This window comes from Lithobates pipiens, unplaced genomic scaffold (genome assembly GCF_037356315.1).
Source record: "Lithobates pipiens isolate NorthernLeopardFrog02 unplaced genomic scaffold, aLitPip1_a1.2 Scaffold_23, whole genome shotgun sequence".
NCBI classification, from domain to species: Eukaryota; Metazoa; Chordata; class Amphibia; order Anura; family Ranidae; genus Lithobates; species Lithobates pipiens.
This window is the reverse complement of record NW_027507785.1, coordinates 172,119,846-172,139,960: the sequence shown is the minus strand read 5'-3', so window position 1 is coordinate 172,139,960 and position 20,115 is coordinate 172,119,846. Positions and strand designations below refer to the sequence as shown.

At 43.4% G+C, this 20,115-nt stretch overlaps 1 protein-coding gene across 2 annotated transcripts in view; it reads right to left on the bottom strand.

Annotated features, from left to right (window-relative positions):
* LOC143928026 (E-selectin-like) overlaps positions 1-20,115 on the bottom strand; it is a 360,097-nt gene that overhangs the window by 25,591 nt on the left and 314,391 nt on the right. For both annotated transcript variants that reach the window (XM_077452609.1, XM_077452610.1), the window contains 3 exons: positions 10,100-10,222; positions 6,414-6,447; positions 1,134-1,171 (listed from right to left, as the gene is read on the bottom strand). In XM_077452609.1, the coding sequence (XP_077308735.1) occupies positions 1,134-1,171; positions 6,414-6,447; positions 10,100-10,222 (195 nt within the window). The remainder of the gene's footprint in view (positions 1-1,133; positions 1,172-6,413; positions 6,448-10,099; positions 10,223-20,115) is intronic.

Genomic DNA, 20,115 nt, shown 5'->3' with positions numbered 1-20,115 from the left:
CATCACGTTCTGAATGATCGGATTTTTCGACAACTTAGTCCGACCGTGTGTATGCAACAGTTTCGGACAAGATCCGACGGGCAAAATCCGACGGACAAAATCCGACGGATTTGGTTGGCAGAATGTCCGACCGTGTGTACAGGGGCTAATACAGGTCAGATTGAAATACCACCAGGTCTTTTTGGCACTGTTGTGAGAATAAAGTCAAATTCATGAAGGAGGATGTGGTGTGAGGGTTGTCATCAAAATATTTTTTAATAATTTGATGTGTGAAAAAGTAATAGGAGGAGGAAAAGTGATTTATACAAAAACCTGGCAGAATGGACTGTACACTGTTTTGTCATTCATTATTCCTGGTGGGGTTCAGTATGTTGCTGAAGAAGTTAGATGTCCTTACTTCATATTTCTTCCTGATCAAAGACTCCTTTGTAACTGAGGAAAAGTCTAAGTTGCTGCTCCCTTCTCTATAAATGCTACTTTACTTGGCTGTTGTTCAAATCTAGTGTCTTTAATTCATTGAGTCACTGGAGCAAGCATGCAGATCGTTTTTTCTTCCCTATCTGCATAATTGTTCTGTGACATTAATGCCGTGTACACACGAGCAGTTTTTCCATTGGAATAAACTCTGAAGGTTTCTCTGACGGAATTCCGCTCAAGCTGTCTTGCATACACACAGTCACACCAAAGTCCGACCGCCAAGAACGCGGTGACGTACAACACGTACGACGGGACTGGGAAAAGGAAATTCAATAGCCAGTAGCCAATAGTTTCTGTCCATACTTGCTTCAGAGCATGCGTTGTTTTTGGTACGTCGAAACAGCATACAGACGAGCGTTTTCCCGATATGTTCTCTTTCTTGGTCCGTCAGAATTTTCCAAGTAAAAAGTCCGATGGGGCATACACACGATTAGAATATATGGTGAAAAGCTCCCATCTGACTTTTTATGTCAGAAATTCCGCTCGTGTGTACACAGCTTAACTCGAATTACTAAAGCCAGAGGTTCAGCATTACAGTTAGGTAAGTAGCATTTGTGGGAGAAGGCACACATTTATTTGACAGCTCTGTATATAAAATAAAGTTGAAAACATTTAACTGGTACATATACAAATATGATTTAAATTGAACCACCAACCTTCAAATGCAGGATTTTCAAAAGTATTTACCGGTTCTCTAAAAATAAAAGATCATAATTTTGTCATGTAGAATATAAAAAACAGCACAAATGTCCAAATTTGTATGTGTACTAACAAAAATATTGAGGTTTCTATTGCAGGGCTCCGGTTTTGTACCTTGGGTGGAGCGGTGGGTGTGGTACACCCTGGGTACAGTCATTGGCAGTGTGCCTGTGCCATTCCAGTCCTACATTGTCTAACAGGTTAAGCTTATACTGAACAGTCCCTGGGGGGGGGGGCGGGATCTGGGGGACCCCTTGTTATAGGGGGCTTCCAGATTCTGATAAGCCCCCTGCATTCAGACCCCCACAACCACTGACCAGGGTTGAGGGGAAGAGGCTCTTGTTCCCATCAACATGGGGACAAGGTGCGTTGGGGTGGGGGGAACCTCCAATTTTGAGGGAGTGCTCGCTCGCCCACCCCCTTTACTGGCCTGCTGGGCTGCATGCTCAGATAAGGGTCTGGTATCAATTTTCAGGGGATGCCACAACATTTTTTGAATTTTAGGGGTTCCTTTCAAAACCCATGGATTTAGGGAGTCATACGATGTTTTTAAAAAAAAGATTTGGCATGGGGTTCCCCTTAAAATTCATACCAGACCGAGACCATGATTTTTTTTTACTGCACTGAAGGGAAATTCGCACTAGACATGTGTGAACCCTTCTTAGATAAATAACATCTTTTCTGGACACTATTATTTGTTTTATAACATGATTATTACTGGAAAAAAAATGCTATACAGAGAAATGGACAGTTAAAAAATAATCCACTCCGAGTGTCAACTAGGTATGCCACTATTTGGCTGATTTGAGAATGCTAGTTTCTTGGTTGCTTCTGACATTTACAGTATACTATCCTGAGACTATACTGTGAGTACTTAAAATAAAGTGCACCAAACACTGCTTTACATTGATTAAAGTGCATCTATGTACAGATTTCAACTTCTTTACATTTCCTTATAAGCACTGCCCCCTCCCTCCTAATAACACCTGGGAGGACATCAAGGAGAGGCAGACGTTCCTTTCTCACTGTAAAGGGGCCAGCAACAAATGTGTCCACAGGCAAAGGTGGACATGGTGGTCAGTCCTCAGGCAGGACATCATTTCCTCTGTTTAGTGAGTTTGTCTGTGCTATCCAACAACAGCATGCAGAGGTGGTGGTGGACTGGCTTACTAAACCTTCCTCATCCTCTGTCACGCAAGCAGGGACAAGTGTGCAGTCCCCTGCAGTTGCCAGGGTGGATAAACCTTCCGTCCACATCTATTCCTGCCATAGCCCCAACATCAGCCATGGAGGAGTCAGCTGAGTTATTTGACCACAGCGTCAGCCACTTGCTCCCTTCATGATGCCCAGCCATTACTGGATTCAGATGTTGGTCCTGAGGTTGAGGACGACAGGATCATGAGCCTAGAGAGAGGGAGGAACACTGGTAGACAAATTGGCATTCATGTTCCCCAAGCCGCAACGTATTGCCAAGTTGTCTCCAATGGTAATGATAAAGATGGAAGTGATGGAGATGACGATGAGGTAACTGATGCAACTTGGGTGCCAGATAGAGCAGAGAAGGAAACTGAAGGTGAGGCGGCACAACCCCACGGAGGCCGACATCAAGAAAGAGTAGAGAGCAGCTGCCCTATTCCATCTTTCTGCAGCTGTTATCTCCCAGCCCACTCCCCAAAGCTCAGCTATCTGGGCCTTTTTCAGCACATCTGCAGCAGATCGCACTGTTGCTTTCTGCAAACTGTGCCTCAGGCAGATCAAACATTTCAAAAACACCAACCATTTGGGTACCACATGCTTAACAAGGCATTTAACGTCCAACCATTCAGCCCATTGGCAAGAGCACCTAAAAGCCACACAAAAGGGACACAAATCTGTCCCTCCTCCTTACCCACTTTAGTCTACCCCTGTGATACAGAGTCATTACCTCTCAGCAGCCTCCACTGACAGGGATGATGGTATAGCACAGGGTGTCCCAGTTCCTAGCAGCATATCTGCCAGCAGCACACCACCAGCTGTAGACTGTAGCCAGCAGATTTCACTGCCCCATCTGCTGCAGCAGAAAAAAAATACAGTCCCTGCCACCCACATGCCCAGCATCTGAATGCAAGCTTGTCAAAGCTGTTGGCTCTTCAACTTTTGCCTTTTAACCTGGTGGATTCTGCCCCCTTCCGTGAATTCACACAATGTGCTGTACTATAATGGCAGGCTCCCAGTCACTACTACTTTTTATGTAAGGCTATTCCATTTCTCTACCATCACATGGAAGGAAATGTTGGGCAAGGCAGTCAGCTGTAAAATCCCCCTTACTGCTGACACGTGGTCCAGCAAGCATGGGCAGGGATGATATATTTCTTTCACAGCACACAGGGTAATGCTGCTTGGAACTCGAAAGGATGCAAGACAGGGCTTGGTACTGCAGCTTGTTGTGCCCCCACATCTCCATACAGCTGGTGGTGAAGATGCCAGACCTGTGATCTCTACCCCCTCCTCCTCCTCCGCCACCTCCATGCCCTCCTCTGCAGAATTGTCCTATGAACATCAAGTACCCCCTAAGCATTCAAAGGGCTATTAACAGAGTCAGGCTAAAAGGTGCCATGCAGTGCTTCAGCTGGTGTGTTTAGGGGACAGGAACCACACCGAAGCAGAGATTCTTGCAGCTCTGTACGGACAGGCCCAGAGGTGTTTTACACCACACTAGCTGGAGCCAGGAATGGTGGAATCCAATAATGGCTCAAACCTCCTGTTCGCTCTTAGGGAAAGTTAACTCATGTGCCATGCCTGGTAAATGTCCTCAATTTGGTGGTGCAGCGTTTCCTAAGTACGTACCCAGGGTTACAAGATGTACATGCAGCAGAGGGCCGTCCATGAGTACCTGTGCCAGTATGGCACTGTGACAGGCTCTGGCTGCCTCTACTTTTTTTCCCCATGCCAAAGGATGCATGGACTGTATTGTCACCATTTGAGGAGGCCACAAGGATGGTGAGCAGTGACAGTGCATGCATCAGTGACACACTCCCTGTTGTGTTCCTGCTGGAGCAGACTCTGCATGACATTATGGACAGTGCACTGGAGGCAGAGCAGCAGGAGGAAGAGGAGGACTTCCTTTCCTCTCAAGGTCCAATTTATCCAGACACTGTTATTCTTATGTCACAGAACACACAGGAGGAGAGAGGGAAGGAGGATGAAGAGGAGGATTCTGGCACTTTCATAGGCTTCAAAGAAGAGGAAGACATGCGTCAACCTGTAAGCGATGGCTTTTCAACCCCAGGACCCTTGGGAGTAGTACGTGGCTGGAAAGAGGAAGTTTCAGATGCTGTCACGCTGAGTGACCCCGAGAAGACTGCTTCTCAAGCCTTGGCAAATTTGAGGCACATGGGCAACCTCATGCTTCAAAGCCTGCAAAAGGACCCAAGAATATGCGGCATAAAGGAGAAGGATGATTACTGGTTGGCAACCCTCCTTGACCACTGTTATAAGGAGAAGGTCTCAGAACCCATCCCGTCCCCACAGAGAGTGCAGAAGATAAAATCTCTTGAAGACACGTTAAAGGGGATTTTATCATTTTTTTTCTTGTCTCCAGTAGGTTACAGTGTCATGGAAAACGTAGTTCGGAGTCTTCTGTTGGTCAAGAGAGGAGCGTTGGAGAAGGCCCCCGCCTAAGTGAGGCATTTCAGAATTTTTTTAATCCTCACCGCCCAGGCCTGTCAGCTTCCACATCCCATCGGCAGCATCTGAATCACATGGTGGACGATTACCTCAGGGCCAAAACAGAGATGGAGAGCTTTCCGGCTGATGATCCACTGACTTACTGGGTCATGAGAATATACCACTGGCCATAACTTGCCCAGTATGCTATTGAGTTGTTGGGCTGCCCTGCTTTCAGCGTTCATTCAGTGTTGCAGAAGGTTTTGTTATTGATCATAGAACGCGTCTGTCCACAGACTCCGTGGACCATTTGCCTTCTATAAAAATGAATCTGTCCTGGATTACTAGCTATGAAGCCCCTGATGCCGATGTCACTGATTAAGTCTTTGAGGCTGCCTAGCTTTGAGGGTGTCATCTGAAAGAATGTTTTTGGTATAGGTTTCATGGGCACAATTAACAACTAAAGACCAATTTTATAGCACCTGTTTGACAGGTGATATTATTGCAATTTTTTACAGCAAGGCCAATTCTTGCTTTCATCAAGAGTACCTCTATAGGGTTACGGTGGGAAGGGCGCCACCAAAATCCAAAGACCAGTTTTTCTGCACCTGTTTGACAGGTGCATATCATTGCTGTTTTTTTACAGCAAGGCCAATTCTTGCTTTCATCAAGAGTACCTCTATAGGGTTACAGTGGGAAGGCATCACCGACACCCAAAGACCAATGTTTCTGCACCTGTTTGACAGGTGCATATCATTGCAGTTTTTTACAGCAAGGCCAATTCTTGCTTTTATCAAGAGTACCTCTATAGGTTTACGGTGGGAAGACGCCTCGGACACCCAAAGAGTAATTTTCACAGGTGCATATTATTGCAATTTATTTACAGTCCTTCCCACTTAGAGCACAGGAAGGAGAAATTGAGTGAATGCAGGTGTGAGTTCCTAAACAGGAAAGGTAAGCGCCTTCAATCAAGTTTGCTGAAAAACCTTGCAATGCATGAACTTACAATGATTTTGCTTGAAATATTAATGCTGTATGGCTAGGAGCAGGTCTACTGATACAGATTTTCTTTCATAGGTGTTGGTAAATGGCACATGATTACGTTTGCATTGGCACTGTTTGTTTTTGTGGTAATTGCGTGGGATGTAATGGATTAATACTACATAATTTATTTAGATAAAGTTTTTCAACAAAACAGGAGAATATCTATTTGGGAAAATCTACATTACAGTCCACAGTTTAAACATACTGGTAACATTAAATAATGTGTTCTATATTTCAGATGAGTTTTATTTTCTAAGGCCACATTCACAACTGCATTTTGGCCTTGGGCTGTCTGGTTCCAGGGCCAATCACTCACAGATAATTGCCACACAGCAATTACATGCAAGCTGGTGCAACTAGCTGTGGGAATCAGGGGCCTCCCATTGCTTTCAATGAGGCTTCCACCTGAACCCCTGCTGGGTTTCTTGAAGGTACATGCTGTTGGCCCAAAACCCAGGTGGGAATGTAGCCTAAACAGTTTTCCATGTTTCCAGCTGAAACGCTGTAGTTTATTTAGCAACTCTAATTACCACATTAACAAAGCTTACTTGTTTGTTTTCAGGATATGGGGATTTTCTTTTTCTGAAAAAAATAACAGAACATGAGATGTGAAATACATTGCAGAGAAAATGTTGTTTTATTATCTAATTACATGTGTTAAAAACAATAAAAGAACTATTGAAGGCTAATTTTAAAATTGTCAACTATGAAGTGTGAAGTTCTGTTCCTCTGCAACAATATTGCAGAAGTTTTTTTGTTAACCCATGAAAATCCTTAACATTCCTAGCACAATGCCAGTCCCATTGGTTTAAAAACACTTTTCTTTCCCAGTAGCCTTTTGCTATTAAATGTGAACTTTTGATGATTTTCTAGGATATTACAGTAGTTTTATTTTAACACATGAAATTCTTTAGCATTCCTAGCACAATGCTATCCCATTAGTTAAAAAAAAAACTCTACTCTGTTTCATTGCCAGTTGCTAGTGCTACTTTAAATTATAAATCATAAAATGAATCCATGGGCACCTGGTGTATAAAAGTGGAGAGAATATAAGTAAAAGGTAGAATATGAAGCAATAGTTGTGGTGCAGGTTTCTTATTATGCATATCGTTAGAGATTCTCTGAATAAAAAAATAAAAAAATCATAATTTCTCTAATTTTAAACTATGGAAGATTTCTAAATAGGCTAAGAGACAAGTGTCTTATTACGGTGTACCTTTCCCAAAGAGAAAGAAACGGCATAGTGTGTGATTCAAATACCGTATATACTCGAGTATAAGCCGAGATTTTCAGCCTCTTTTTTGAGGCTGAAAGTGCCCCCCTCGGCTTATACTCGAGTCATCGCTGTCTGCCTGCTCGATCAGCGTGTCGAGCAGACAGACAGCGGCCATTCTATAATTCAAAAGCCGCGCCTCCGGCTCCGCCTTCGCCTGTGATAGGCGGAACACTGAATTTCCCAGCAGCCTGTGTTCCGCCTATCACGGACATCGTCTCATCCTCGTACTACGGACGAGGATGAGACGATGTCCGTGATAGGCGGAACACAGGCTGCTGGGAAATTCAGTGTTCCGCCTATCACAGGCGAAGGCGGAGGCGCGGCTTTTGAATTTTACAATGGCCGCCGAGGCGCCGACGAAGAGCGGCGATCCTGGCAAGGCACGGGACGGAGGCAAGGCAAGGCACGGCACGGCACAGGACGGGACGGAGGCAAGGCACGACACGGGACGGAGGCAAGGCACGGCACGGGACGGAGGCAAGGAGGCAAGGCACGGGACGGAGGCTCGGGACACAGGCTCGGGACACAGGTAGGCTGGACACACACACACACACACACACACACACACACATGGACACACACACACAGGGATGGATGGATGGAGACACACACACACAGGGATGGATGGATACACACACACACAGGGATGGATGGATGGAGACACACACACACAGGGATGGATGGATGGATGGAGACACACACACACAGGGATGGATGGATGGATGGAGACACACACACACAGGGATGGATGGATGGATGGACACACACACACACAGGGATGGATGGATGGATGGACACACACACACACAGGGATGGATGGATGGATGGATGGACACACACACACACAGGGATGGATGGACGGACACACAGGGATGGACGGACACACAGGGATGGACGGACACACAGGGATGGACGGACACACACACAGGGATGGACAGGCATGTCTCACCCTCGGCTTATACACGAGTCAATAAGTTTGCCAGTTTTTTTGGGGGTAAATTGGGGGCCTCGGCTTATATTCGGGTCGGCCTATACTCGAGTATATACGGTAGGTTTGTAAAAAGAGCACAAACCCACATCTGAACAATGGGGTGATTTTATTCACACACACCTGAAGCCCAGTAGAGGGGCATCATTTTAATGTGAAACTGGTCTTTGTTTACAAACCAACAAATGTTATTTTACCAGCTGAATGAAAAATAAATTCTTCTAAAGGGAAAATTCCACGCATTGTGTCACTTGTGGACAAAGCAATTAACAAGCTGGGAAAATACACACACATACAAACAACACACCTAACAAGAATGAATGGAGGGTAACGTGTCTACTGATGTGGTTGGGATCCTCTAGTACAGGGCTAGGGAACCTTTTTGGCTGAGGGAGCCATGAATGCCACATATTTTAAAATGTAAATCCGCAAGAGCCATACAATATGTTTAAAACAAATTTTTTATTTTTTATCGATTAATCGACTAATTTCAATTATAATTGTAATATCCACGTTATCTCCCCCACTGTAATATCCACATCTCCCCTACGATTGTCTGCTTGCTCACCACTACACACGCAGGCAGATCCACAAGCAGTTGAGGCAGGTGATGATGACGTCAGCGCGCCCCTCATCTGCGCCGGGTGTACCAAGATGGCCGGAGCTAAGCCGAAGCTGCAGTCTTTCCTATGGGCTCAATCCACGGATCGGCACACCATGCAATCCGCAGATTGAGAGGTGAGAGCCAGATGCAGCCATCAAAAGAGTCACATCTGGCTCGAGAGCCATGGGTTCCCTACCCCTGCTCTAGTAGTAGACCCAAGTAGTGAAAATGGAAATAGTTTAAAGTATACAAACTTTTTTCCTGTGTATAATTAATAGTTTAATTATGTATGATATTACACCTCTTTGTAGCTAAAAGTTCCCATTTAGATGCTGCTACAGCAAAAGATTAAATACCACAAATTAAAAATCACTGAACCCTCAGAAAAGGAAAGTTACATGTGTTCTAGGTAAAAGGAACACATTTAAATCTTTATAGAATAAAAATGTGTTTATAGTATAAAGATTAGACATTTTCAAAATTCAGCCTTACCCTAGAAAACCTGAAGATGCATATTTGTCTATTTTTGCTGCATATATTCTTGAATTAGCGCACTTTATCATTGTTTCATAACATTATCACATATTATCGCACATTACTGCATTTTTGTCTTTTTTTTATTTTTTTTGTCTGCTTAGCTCCTTGAATTAGCACACATTATTTATTATCATTACTTGTTTTAGAGTGTTGAGGTAACTTGCTAATGGTTGCAGCTTTTTCATGTGTGTTTTTAGGGTGATATATTATTCTTTGTAATTTATTTTGCATATTCGTTTTTGTTGGTTGTGAGGTCCATAGTAGCACACAAGCACTTCATACTTAATGTGCCCTGGTATGGTTTGGGGGGTTGCTCACTCATTGCCGACCCCTTTTCTGACCTTCCGGGCTGCTTGCCCAGATAAGGGTCTGGTATGGTTTTTGTGATGGGGACTCCACACCGTTTTTAATTTTGGTGTTTTTTTCTTCTTTTTTTTTTTTAACCAGTATTTTTTTTTATATTCAGCTGCTGTCAGCTGGGAAACCAATTGACAGCTGATGACTCATCGGTTGTTAAGGATGCCACAGTTTAACTTATACTGTGCCCTGATTGGGAAAAACTTTGCCCAATCAGGGCGCAATATGCACTGTGCAGCATTGCAAGGCACTTGACCGGGCAAACACACACCCAAACACCCTGCAAATTCAGGTGTTCGAGGAATGGGCTGAACAGCCAATGTTTGGCCCGAACTCATGCTCAGGCCGAACTGGTCCCCAACACTACTTGTCAAACGTTAAATGTGTAAAATGTCAAAAGTCAATTTTAAATTTAACTTAAAATAATAAGTTATTTTACATAATCTGTTTAAAAGCAGTGAAATATACTTACTTTTTTTACGCAGGTAACTTAATAAATATGCAAATGGTATACCAGACAAAAGTAGGCCAACAGTTCCTGAAACTGAGCTTACTATGGCAACTTCTTTTTGTTTTCCAGAAGAACCATTCCAAGCTAGAACAGAGAAACACAAAACAGTACTATTAACTCTAATAGAGCATAGAGTACATGACTGATGTCTAGGGATAAAATAAATAACCAAACTGATATGAATATTTCTTTATCAAAGTATTATTTATTTTTGTAATAAAAGAAAAATCTTTAATCCCACCCACAACAATACTAAACTGGCTCACTAGACATATTACCAACTTCCCATTAGCTGGGGTGGTTGAAATGTGATTCTGGTTTCTTTGTAAACCAAGCCAATATACCCACAAACACAGAATAAGTACTTTTAAGAGACAGGCCAAAAATTTGATCCCACTTCCTAAACACCAACACAGATATTATAACATCATGCCCCCCAAAGTAGGAGGTAAAATCTATTTTACCCCACACCACCATAACCAGTTATACATTCATCTATTCAGTAGGAATATATTTATTTTGTATTAACCTGAAATATATAGTAGTTATTTTAAAACTAGTGCATGTGCTTATTGCACTTAGATACTAAATATTTTGGGAGTCACTGTAAATTTATTTATTGAAACTGGTATATAAACCTTGGTTAAACCATTATGTCATGGTAAACGTTGTCACTTTCTGTAGTAAATCAAAGCAGGAAAATTAGCAGGTCCATTTGTATTTGATTTATTATCACTAGATATCCCATAACCAAGATGACTAAATACATAGAGATAGAACCTATGAGAAATGTTGTCTATAAGTCTTAGATATTTGTTAAGACCAAGAGACCACTGCTAGTGACCACCAACAGAGGGGTGTTTTTTTTTCCCATTCCACTCCTCTTCATTGACCAGCAATGGAAGGGGTACTATTACATATTCTTAACTATTACAATCTTTATAATATGTAGTTTATTACCTACTCCTGACCAAAGTGATTGTTTAACCACTTAAAGTGGAAGTGGAAGTAAACTCCCCTATTGTTTTCAGCCAAGGAAGCTGCCATCTTTGCCTCTGTTTAATCTTCAACTGCTATGGTGCTGCACATGTGATTCGTTATGACACCAGCCATTGGATGGTTTGATAGTTTGGCTGAGAGCACAGCCAATGTGCAGTTAGCATTCCCGGCATGCCTTTTTTTCTTTAACTGTTTAAATCCATGGGTTTACTTCCACTTTAAGGACCGCCGCATGACAATGTACGTCGGCACAATGGCACCGACAGGCACAAGCACGTACATGTACGTGCTTGCCGTCCAGCGGGTGGGGGGTCCGATCGGACCCCTCCCACTGGATGCGGCGGTCCGTTTCGCTTCAGGAGCGATCTGGGATGAGGGGATGGCCGTTGGTTTCTGGCCATCCCCTCTCGATCGCTCCTGGCGAATAAGAAACTTCCCCCGCTGTCTATTGTAAACACAGGCAGGGAGGAAGTGATGTCATTCTCCTTGGGGCGGTCTTTTTGACCGGACTGCGAGGAGAACAGAGAAAGTAAGTGCACCAACACTACACTGACATGTAGGTACACATAGGCACACAAATCCCCCCCCATCACCCCCCCGATCGCCCCCCCCCCCTCCCAGTCACAGTGTCACTGATTGCAGTGATCATTTATTTACTGATCACTGCATTTAGTGTCAGTTGTGACAGTAAAAACTGTCAAGGCAGTTAGTGTTAGGTCCAGGGTAGCCCCCTACCCCTCCCAATAAAGGTTTAACCCCCTGATTGCCCCTAGAGTTAACCCTTAAACCCCCTTTTGCCAGTGTCACTAAGCGATCGTTTTTTCTGATCGCTGCATTAGTGTCACTGGTGCCGCTAGGTAGCTAGTTTTTTTTTAGGTTCACCGCCAGGTTTATATAGCGCTAGGTACCCCGATATACTACCCAATAATGGTTTTAAGCCCCTGGTTGCCCCTAGTTAACCCTTTCACCCCCTTTTGCCAGTGTCACTAAGCGATCGTTTTTCTGATCGCTGCATTAGTGTCACTGGTGCCGCTAGGTAGCTAGTTATTTTTTTAGGTTCACCGCCAGGTTTTTATAGCGCTAGGTACCCCCATATACTACCCAATAATGGTTTTAACCCCCTGATTTCCCCTAGATAACCCTTTCACCAGCGATCACCGTCTAAGTGCCACTGGTGACGCTGGTTAGCCAGTTAGTTATTTAGGTTCCCCGTCAGGTTTTTATATAGCGCCAGGGACCCCCATATACTACCTAATAAAGAATTTAACCCCCTGATTGCCCCTAGTTAACCCTTTCACCAGTGATCACCGTTTAAGTGTTACGGGTGACTCTGGTTAGTTAGTTTGCTTTTTATAGCATCAGGGCACCCACCATTTATTACCCAATAAAGGTTTAACCCCCTGATCACCCGGCGGGTGATATCAATTAGGTTTTAGGGTCAGGGTCTGCGTCGCCCCAGGCAGAAATAGGTTAGTGCCAGTACCGGTAACACCCACGCGCAAAGCATACACCTCCCGTAGTGGTATAGTATCTGAACAGAACAATATCTGATCTGATCAGATCTATACTAGCGTCCCCAGCAGTTTAGGGTTCCAAAAAAACGCATTGTTAGCGGGATCAGCCCAGATACCTGCTGGAACCTGCGTTTTGCCCCTCCGCCCAGCCCACCCAAGTGCAGTATCGATCGATCACTGTCACTTACAAAACACTAAACACATAACTGCAGCGTTCGCAGAGTCAAGCCTGATCCCTGCGATCGCTAACAGTTTTTTTGGTAGCGTTTTATATTTAAATCCTGAAGGTAGTGCTTGGTTTTCGGGGTCCCGTACGTGGCTAGGCTCCCAAGAAGTCCCCCACATGTGGTATCCCCATACTCGGGAGAAGCAGAAGAATTTATTTTGGGGTGTAATTTCATTTATGCCCATAGCATGTGTGAGCAATATATAATTTAGTGACAACTTTGTGCAAAAAAAAAAAAAAAATTAATATTCCTGCAACTTGAAAAATATTTCATGGACTCAACATGACTCTCAGTAAATAGCTTGGGGTGTCTACTTTCCAAAATGGGGTCATTTGGGGGGGGGGGGGGTTTGTGCTATTTTGGCATTTTATAGCCTTCGAAACTGTGATAGGTAGTGAGGAGTGAAATCAAAAATTTGCACCCTTAGAAATCCTGAAGGCAGTGATTGGTTTTCTGGGTGCAGTACGCGGCTAAACTCCCAAAAAGTCCCACATATGTGGTATCCCCGTACTCAGGAGAAGCAGCAGAATATATTTTGGGGTGCAATTCCACATATAACTATGGCATGTGTGAGCAATATATCATTTAGTGACAACTTTTTGTTAACTTTTTTTTTGTGTCATTATTCAATCACTTGCTGGAACCTGCGGTTTTCCCCCCCCGCCCAGCCCTCCCAAGTGCAGTATCGATCGATCACGATACTTACAAAACACTAACCACATAACTGCAGCGTTCGCAGAGTCAAGCCTGATCCCTGCGATCGCTAACAGTTTTTTTGGTAGCGTTTTATATTTAAATCCTAAAGGTAGTGCTTGGATTTTGGGGTCCTGTACGTGGCTAGGCTCCCAAAAAGTCCCCCACATGTGGTATCCCCATACTCGGGAGAAGCAGAAGAATTTATTTTGGGGTGTAATTTCACTTATGCCCATAGCATGTGTGAGCAATATATCATTTAGTGACAACTTTGTGCAAAAAAAAATTTTTTTTTTAATATTCCTGCAACTTGTGGCAAAATATAAAATATTTCATGGACTCAACATGCCTCTCAGTAAATAGCTTGGGGTGTCTACTTTCCAAAATGGGGTCATTTGGGGGGGTTTGTGCTATTTTGGCATTTTATGGCCTTCGAAACTGTGATAGGTAGTGAGGAGTGAAATCAAAAATTTGCACCATTAGAAATCCTGAAGGCAGTGATTGGTTTTCGGAGTGCCATACGCGGCTAAACTCCCAAAAAGTCCTACATATGTGGTATCCCGGTACTCAGGAGAAGCAGCAGAATGTATTTTTGGGTGCAATTCCACATATAACTATGGCATGTGTGAGCAATATATCATTTAGTTACAACTTTTTGTTAACTTTCTTTTTTTTTTGTGTCATTATTCAATCACTTGGGACAAAAAAATAAATATTCAATGGGCTCAACATGCCCCTCAGCAATTTCCTTGGGGTGTCTACTTTCCAACATGGGGTCATTTGGGGGGTTTTGTGTTATTTTGGCATTTTATGGCCTTCGAAACTGTGATAGGTAGTGAGGAGTGAAATCAAAAATTTGCACCATTAGAAATCCTGAAGGCAGTGATTGGTTTTCTGGGTGCAGTACGCGGCTAAACTCCCAAAAAGTCCCACATATGTGGTATCCCCGTACTCAGGAGAAGCAGCAGAATATATTTTGGGGTGCAATTCCACATATAACTATGGCATGTGTGAGCAATATATCATTTAGTGACAACTTTTTGTTAACTTTTTTTTGTGTCATTATTCAATCACTTGCTGGAACCTGCGTTTTGCCCCCCCGCCCAGCCCTCCCAAGTGCAGTATCGATCGATCACTGTCACTTACAAAACACTAAACACATAACTGCAGCGTTCGCAGAGTCAAGCCTGATCCCTGCGATCGCTAACAGTTTTTTTGGTAGCGTTTTATATTTAAATCCTGAAGGTAGTGCTTGGATTTCGGGGTCCTGTACGTGGCTAGGCTCCCAAAAAGTCCCCCACATGTGGTATCCCCATACTCGGGAGAAGCAGAAGAATTTATTTTGGGGTGTAATTTCACTTATGCCCATAGCATGTGTGAGCAATATATCATTTAGTGACAGCTTTGTGCAAAAAAAAAAAATGTAGTATTCCTGCAACTTGTGGCAAAATATAAAATATTTCATGGACTCAACATGACTCTCAGTAAATAGCTTGGGGTGTCTACTTTCCAAAATGGGGTCATTTGGGGGGGGGGGGTTTGTGCTATTTTGGCATTTTATAGCCTTCGAAACTGTGATAGGTAGTTAGGAGTGAAATCAAAAATTTGCACCCTTAGAAATCCTGAAGGCAGTGATTGGTTTTCTGGGTGCAGTACGCGGCTAAACTCCCAAAAGTCCCACATATGTGGTATCCCCGTACTCAGGAGAAGCAGCAGAATATATTTTGGGGTGCAATTCCACATATAACTATGGCATGTGTGAGCAATATATCATTTAGTGACAACTTTTTGTAAACTTTCTTTTTTTTTTGTGTCAATATTCAATCACTTGGGACAAAAAAATAAATATTCAATGGGCTCAACATGCCCCTCAGCAATTTCCTTGGGGTGTCTACTTTCCAAAATGGGGTCATTTGGGGGGTTTTGTGTTATTTTGGCATTTTATGGCCTTCGAAACTGTGATAGGTAGTGAGGAGTGAAATCAAAAATTTGCACCATTAGAAATCCTGAAGGCAGTGATTGGTTTTCGGAATGCCGTACGCGGCTAAACTCCCAAAAAGTCCTACATATGTGGTATCCCCGTACTCAGGAGAAGCAGCAGAATATATTTTTGGGTGCAATTCCACATATAACTATGGCATGTGTGAGCAATATATCATTAAGTTACAACTTTTTGTTAACTTTCTTTTTTTTTGTGTCATTATTCAATCACTTGGGACAAAAATATAAATATTCAATGGGCTCAACATGCCCCTCAGCAATTTCCTTGGGGTGTCTACTTTCCAAAATGGAGTCATTTGGGGGGGGGGGTTGTACTGCCCTGCCATTTTAGCACCTCAAGAAATGAGATAGGCAGTCATAAATTAAAAGCTGTGTAAATTCCAGAAAATGTACTCTAGTTTGTAGACGCTATAACTTTTACGCAAACCAATAAATATACGCTTATTGACATTTTTTTTACTAAAGACATGTGGCTGAATACATTTTGCCCTAAATGTATGACTAAAATTGAGTTTATTTGATTTTTCTTATAACAAAAAGTAGAAAATATCTTTTTTTCTCGAAATTTTCGGTCTTTTTCCATTTATATCGCAAAAAATAAAAATCGCAGAGGCAATCAAATACCATCAAAAGAAAGCTCTATTTGTGGGGAGAGAAGGACACAAATTTCGTTTGGGTACAACATTGCATGACCGCGCAATTACCAGTTAAAGCAGTGCAGTGCGAAATTGTAAAAAGACCTCTGGTCCTTAGGCTGACAATTGGTCCAGGGCTGAAGTGGTTAAACAGTTGCTGGCTACAAAGTAAACCAGTAATAGTACAAGGACTGCAATACTATACTGTGTGTAGACTGCCTGGACCATACCAGTCCATATGCACTCAACACGGGGGGGGTGGGTGCTTTGGGGCAGGGGGGCCTGCCCCCCCCTGCCCCAAAGCACCTTGTCCCCATGTTGATGGGGACAAGTGCCTCTTCCCGACAACCCTGACCATTGATTGTTGGGGTCTGCGGGCGAGGGGGCAAATCGGAATTTGGAAGCCACCTTTAACAAGGAGGCCCCCAGATCCCGGCCCCCCACCCTATATGCATGAGTATGGGATACATCGTACCCCTACCCATTCACCCAAAAAAGTGTCAAAAATAAAAACAGTACACAGGTTTTTGACAAATTCATTTATTAAAGCAGCTCAGGTGTCTCTTCTCCTTCTGATTGCTTCTCCCTCCAGCAATGTCTTCATCCTCCGGTTCTTTTCCTCTCACTGCTGATGACTTCTGTTGCCTCTCTTTACTGTCTTCTCCCTATGCTGGTTCTCTTCACTGTCTTCTTCCACTGTATTTTCCCACTATCTTTTCCCTCCGATGTTCTCTTGATGCTCTCTCCTGGTGTAATGCTATAGCCTCAGTGTGCCAATACTTATATAGGGGCAAGAGGCAACGGGTGACATCATTCGTCACCGACCATCATACCCTATTTTTATTTTTGACACTTTTTTGGGTGAATGGGTAGGGTAATGATGTACCCTAAACTCATTCACATAGGGTGGGGGCTCGGGATCCGCGATTCCGATAAGCCCCCCACTTGCAGACCCCGACAATCAATGGCGAGGGTTGTCAGGAAGAGGCCCTTGTCCCCATTAACATGGGGACAAAGTGCTTTGTCGAGGGCATGTGGCCTGGAATGGTCCGGGGGGGTGTGCTCCCTTGCCCCCCCTCCTTTCCTGACTTGCCGGGCTGCATACTGGGATAAGGGTCTGGTATGGATTTTAAGGGGAAACCTCACAACAAAAAGTGGCGTGGGGGTTCCCCTTAAAATCCATACCAGAGGGAAGGGTCTGGTATGGATCTTGGCACACAAGTCACACTGCAAGTCGGATCATCATAATCCGACTTCTGGTGTGACTTCTATTCAAATCAATGGGCTCTCATAGGGAACAACTGATTTTGAATACAGGCAGAGAAATGCCGCTAAAAGCTAGCACGGTTAAATGTGCATTAACGCAAATACAAAAAGATACTAAAAGCATATTTTTACAGCTGCTATTTCCTGCTGTTGGTAGTGGCTTTGCAGCTCGTTTTTTCGAATGCCTTGTGTGCATGAGCCCTATGGTCCGGTTCACACTGAGGCAGCACGACTTACAGCGCGACTGCCTCAGGCGACCCAGGCGGCGACTTGCAAAACGACTTCTGTATAGAAGTCAATGCAAGTCGCCCCTAAAGTCGTACAGGAACCTTTTTCTAAGTCAGAGCAACTTATTAGAACTAATCGCTCCGATTAGAACAGTTCCATTGTACGGGACGCTACTTGTCAGGCGGCTAAGTCGCCTGACAAGTCGTCCTAGTGTGCACCGACCCTAAGCCCTTGTACACACGGTCAGACATTCTGACAACCAAATCCGTTGGATTTTGTCAGACGGATTTTGTCCGAAACTGTTGCATACACACGGTCAGACAAAGTTGTCGGAAAATCCGATTGTACATAACGTGATGACCTTATTTCGTTACGACGGGACTACGTTCAGGCTAGTAGCCAATAACTTTGGTCTAGGAATTTGTTCTGAGCATGCGTGGCACTTTGTCCGTCAGAGTAGGCTACACATGATCGGAGTATGTCCGATCGGAGCATGTTGTCGGAAAATTTTATAGACAAGTTGGGAAACTTGGTCCGTCGGATATACCGACGGAAATAGCCCGATGGAGACCACACACAGTCGGATTATCCGACAATACGGTCCGACACATTCCGTCAGAATCTCCGACCGTGTGTACAAGGGCTTAGAGTTATGTGCAGAACAGATTTCTGGAAAAGAGAGGGGGACTTTGTGGTACCAATTACAAGCATATAACACATTACAATCCATTAAAATAAAAAATTATATTTATTTAAACATTATAAAAACACAGACATATGGAACCTGCAATTATTTCTATTCCTTACAGTCTACTGTATACATATAGCCTGCTACAAGGAAACAAACAGCATTCCACCATATAAAAAAGCATTATGTTCTCCGTCCCGATTTATTCGACATGTTTCCCTATGGGCCTGTTTTGGATGTTCCCTATGGGACATAGTTCTCCGAAGCCTGTGCGCAGCCTCTGTAGTGATATTCCCCGCCTTCTGGTCTATTTTTCTTTGGCTAGGAGGTGTCAGCAGGGAGATGGTTTTCTCCTTGTGGTCTAGGCAGGCGCATCGTTCACTTCGGTTCCGGCGGGTAAATCTATGCCTCGTGGCCGTCCATTCTTTGCGTCCGCGTGGCGTCATCACGCTGTGACATCATACGTCACGTTTTGGCGCCATGGAGAGGGTTATTTAAACCCGGTTTGCCATGTGCTAAGCAGGGAGTGCTTTAGAGCTTGGGGTATGCGTGCGTATATACTCACAGGTAAAAATTCGTTTTGATCTTGGCCATTTTTTATCTTTAATTGGTCAGTTGCCCATTTCAATATTCTTATCTGTCTCTGTACAATTATTGTCTTCTAATTTAGGTATATATACTGGACTGTTGGTTTGGGTTTGCTCGCTGCCTTATGCCTGTTTCCCTTGGGGGTGCGTGTGGCCGTTTAGGCGGGGCAGATCCCCTTTTAGGAAGCTCTGGGGCATACTGTGTTAGCAACTCAGCGTTTTTACAGGTGAGAGGCCATATTTTTGGTGTTCTTTGGGATACTTTTTGTATATTGGAGGAATATTCAGGAAGCTGTGTTTGTCTTTTATGTTTCCTTGCGGGTCTTCACTTTAACATGTGTATTCTTTGTACTTTTTGATAAGTTGTATTATATTATTTAAAAAAAATTTTTTGTTTATAGATTCTGGTGCCAGTTATTAACTTTAGGCTTTAGCCCTTTTCCCGAGCTCCGTGATTTAACTTCTTGTCAAGCTTTTAGAGTGGGAGGTAGGTGCAGTCCCTGAGTTTTAACCTGGTCTGGGTTTCTCTTTTGCTTCCTTCTCTCTATCTATTTACTTTAATATGGACTTTGGGTCATTTGATGTAATTTCAGGTATGAATTTATATCTTTCAGGGATACATTTAGCAACTTTACCCCTCTCTATGGGTTAGCTGGCCTTCCACTGGACCACTTTTGGCACTACGGGGGATGAGAGTGATGGGGAACTGTGTTGATGGGAATTGACCCCTCTGTTGTTTATCTCCTCTTTTTGGAGGTAAGGGGAATATGCGATATTTAGCTTTGTATAAAAGCAGGGGGTGGGTTTCTGTCCATAAGGCCCTTTTGTGTATGGGGTTTTGAGCCACACGTTTGCAGACATACTCTTTATATCTCTTTATATTTCCTTAATATTGTATGTAATTTACTTTACTGATTGTTGGATTTTTTCTTTGTATGTATATTTAGAATGCAATATGTCTCTCTCTATTTGGATTGAACACTCCGAGTCCCTTGTTCCTGAAGAAGACGCTTAGGCGAAACATGTCGAATAAATCGGGACGGAAAACATAATGCTTTTTTATATGGTGGAATGCTGTTTGTTTTCTTGTAACAGACTATATGTATAGATTGTAAGAAATAGAAATAATTTCAGGTTCC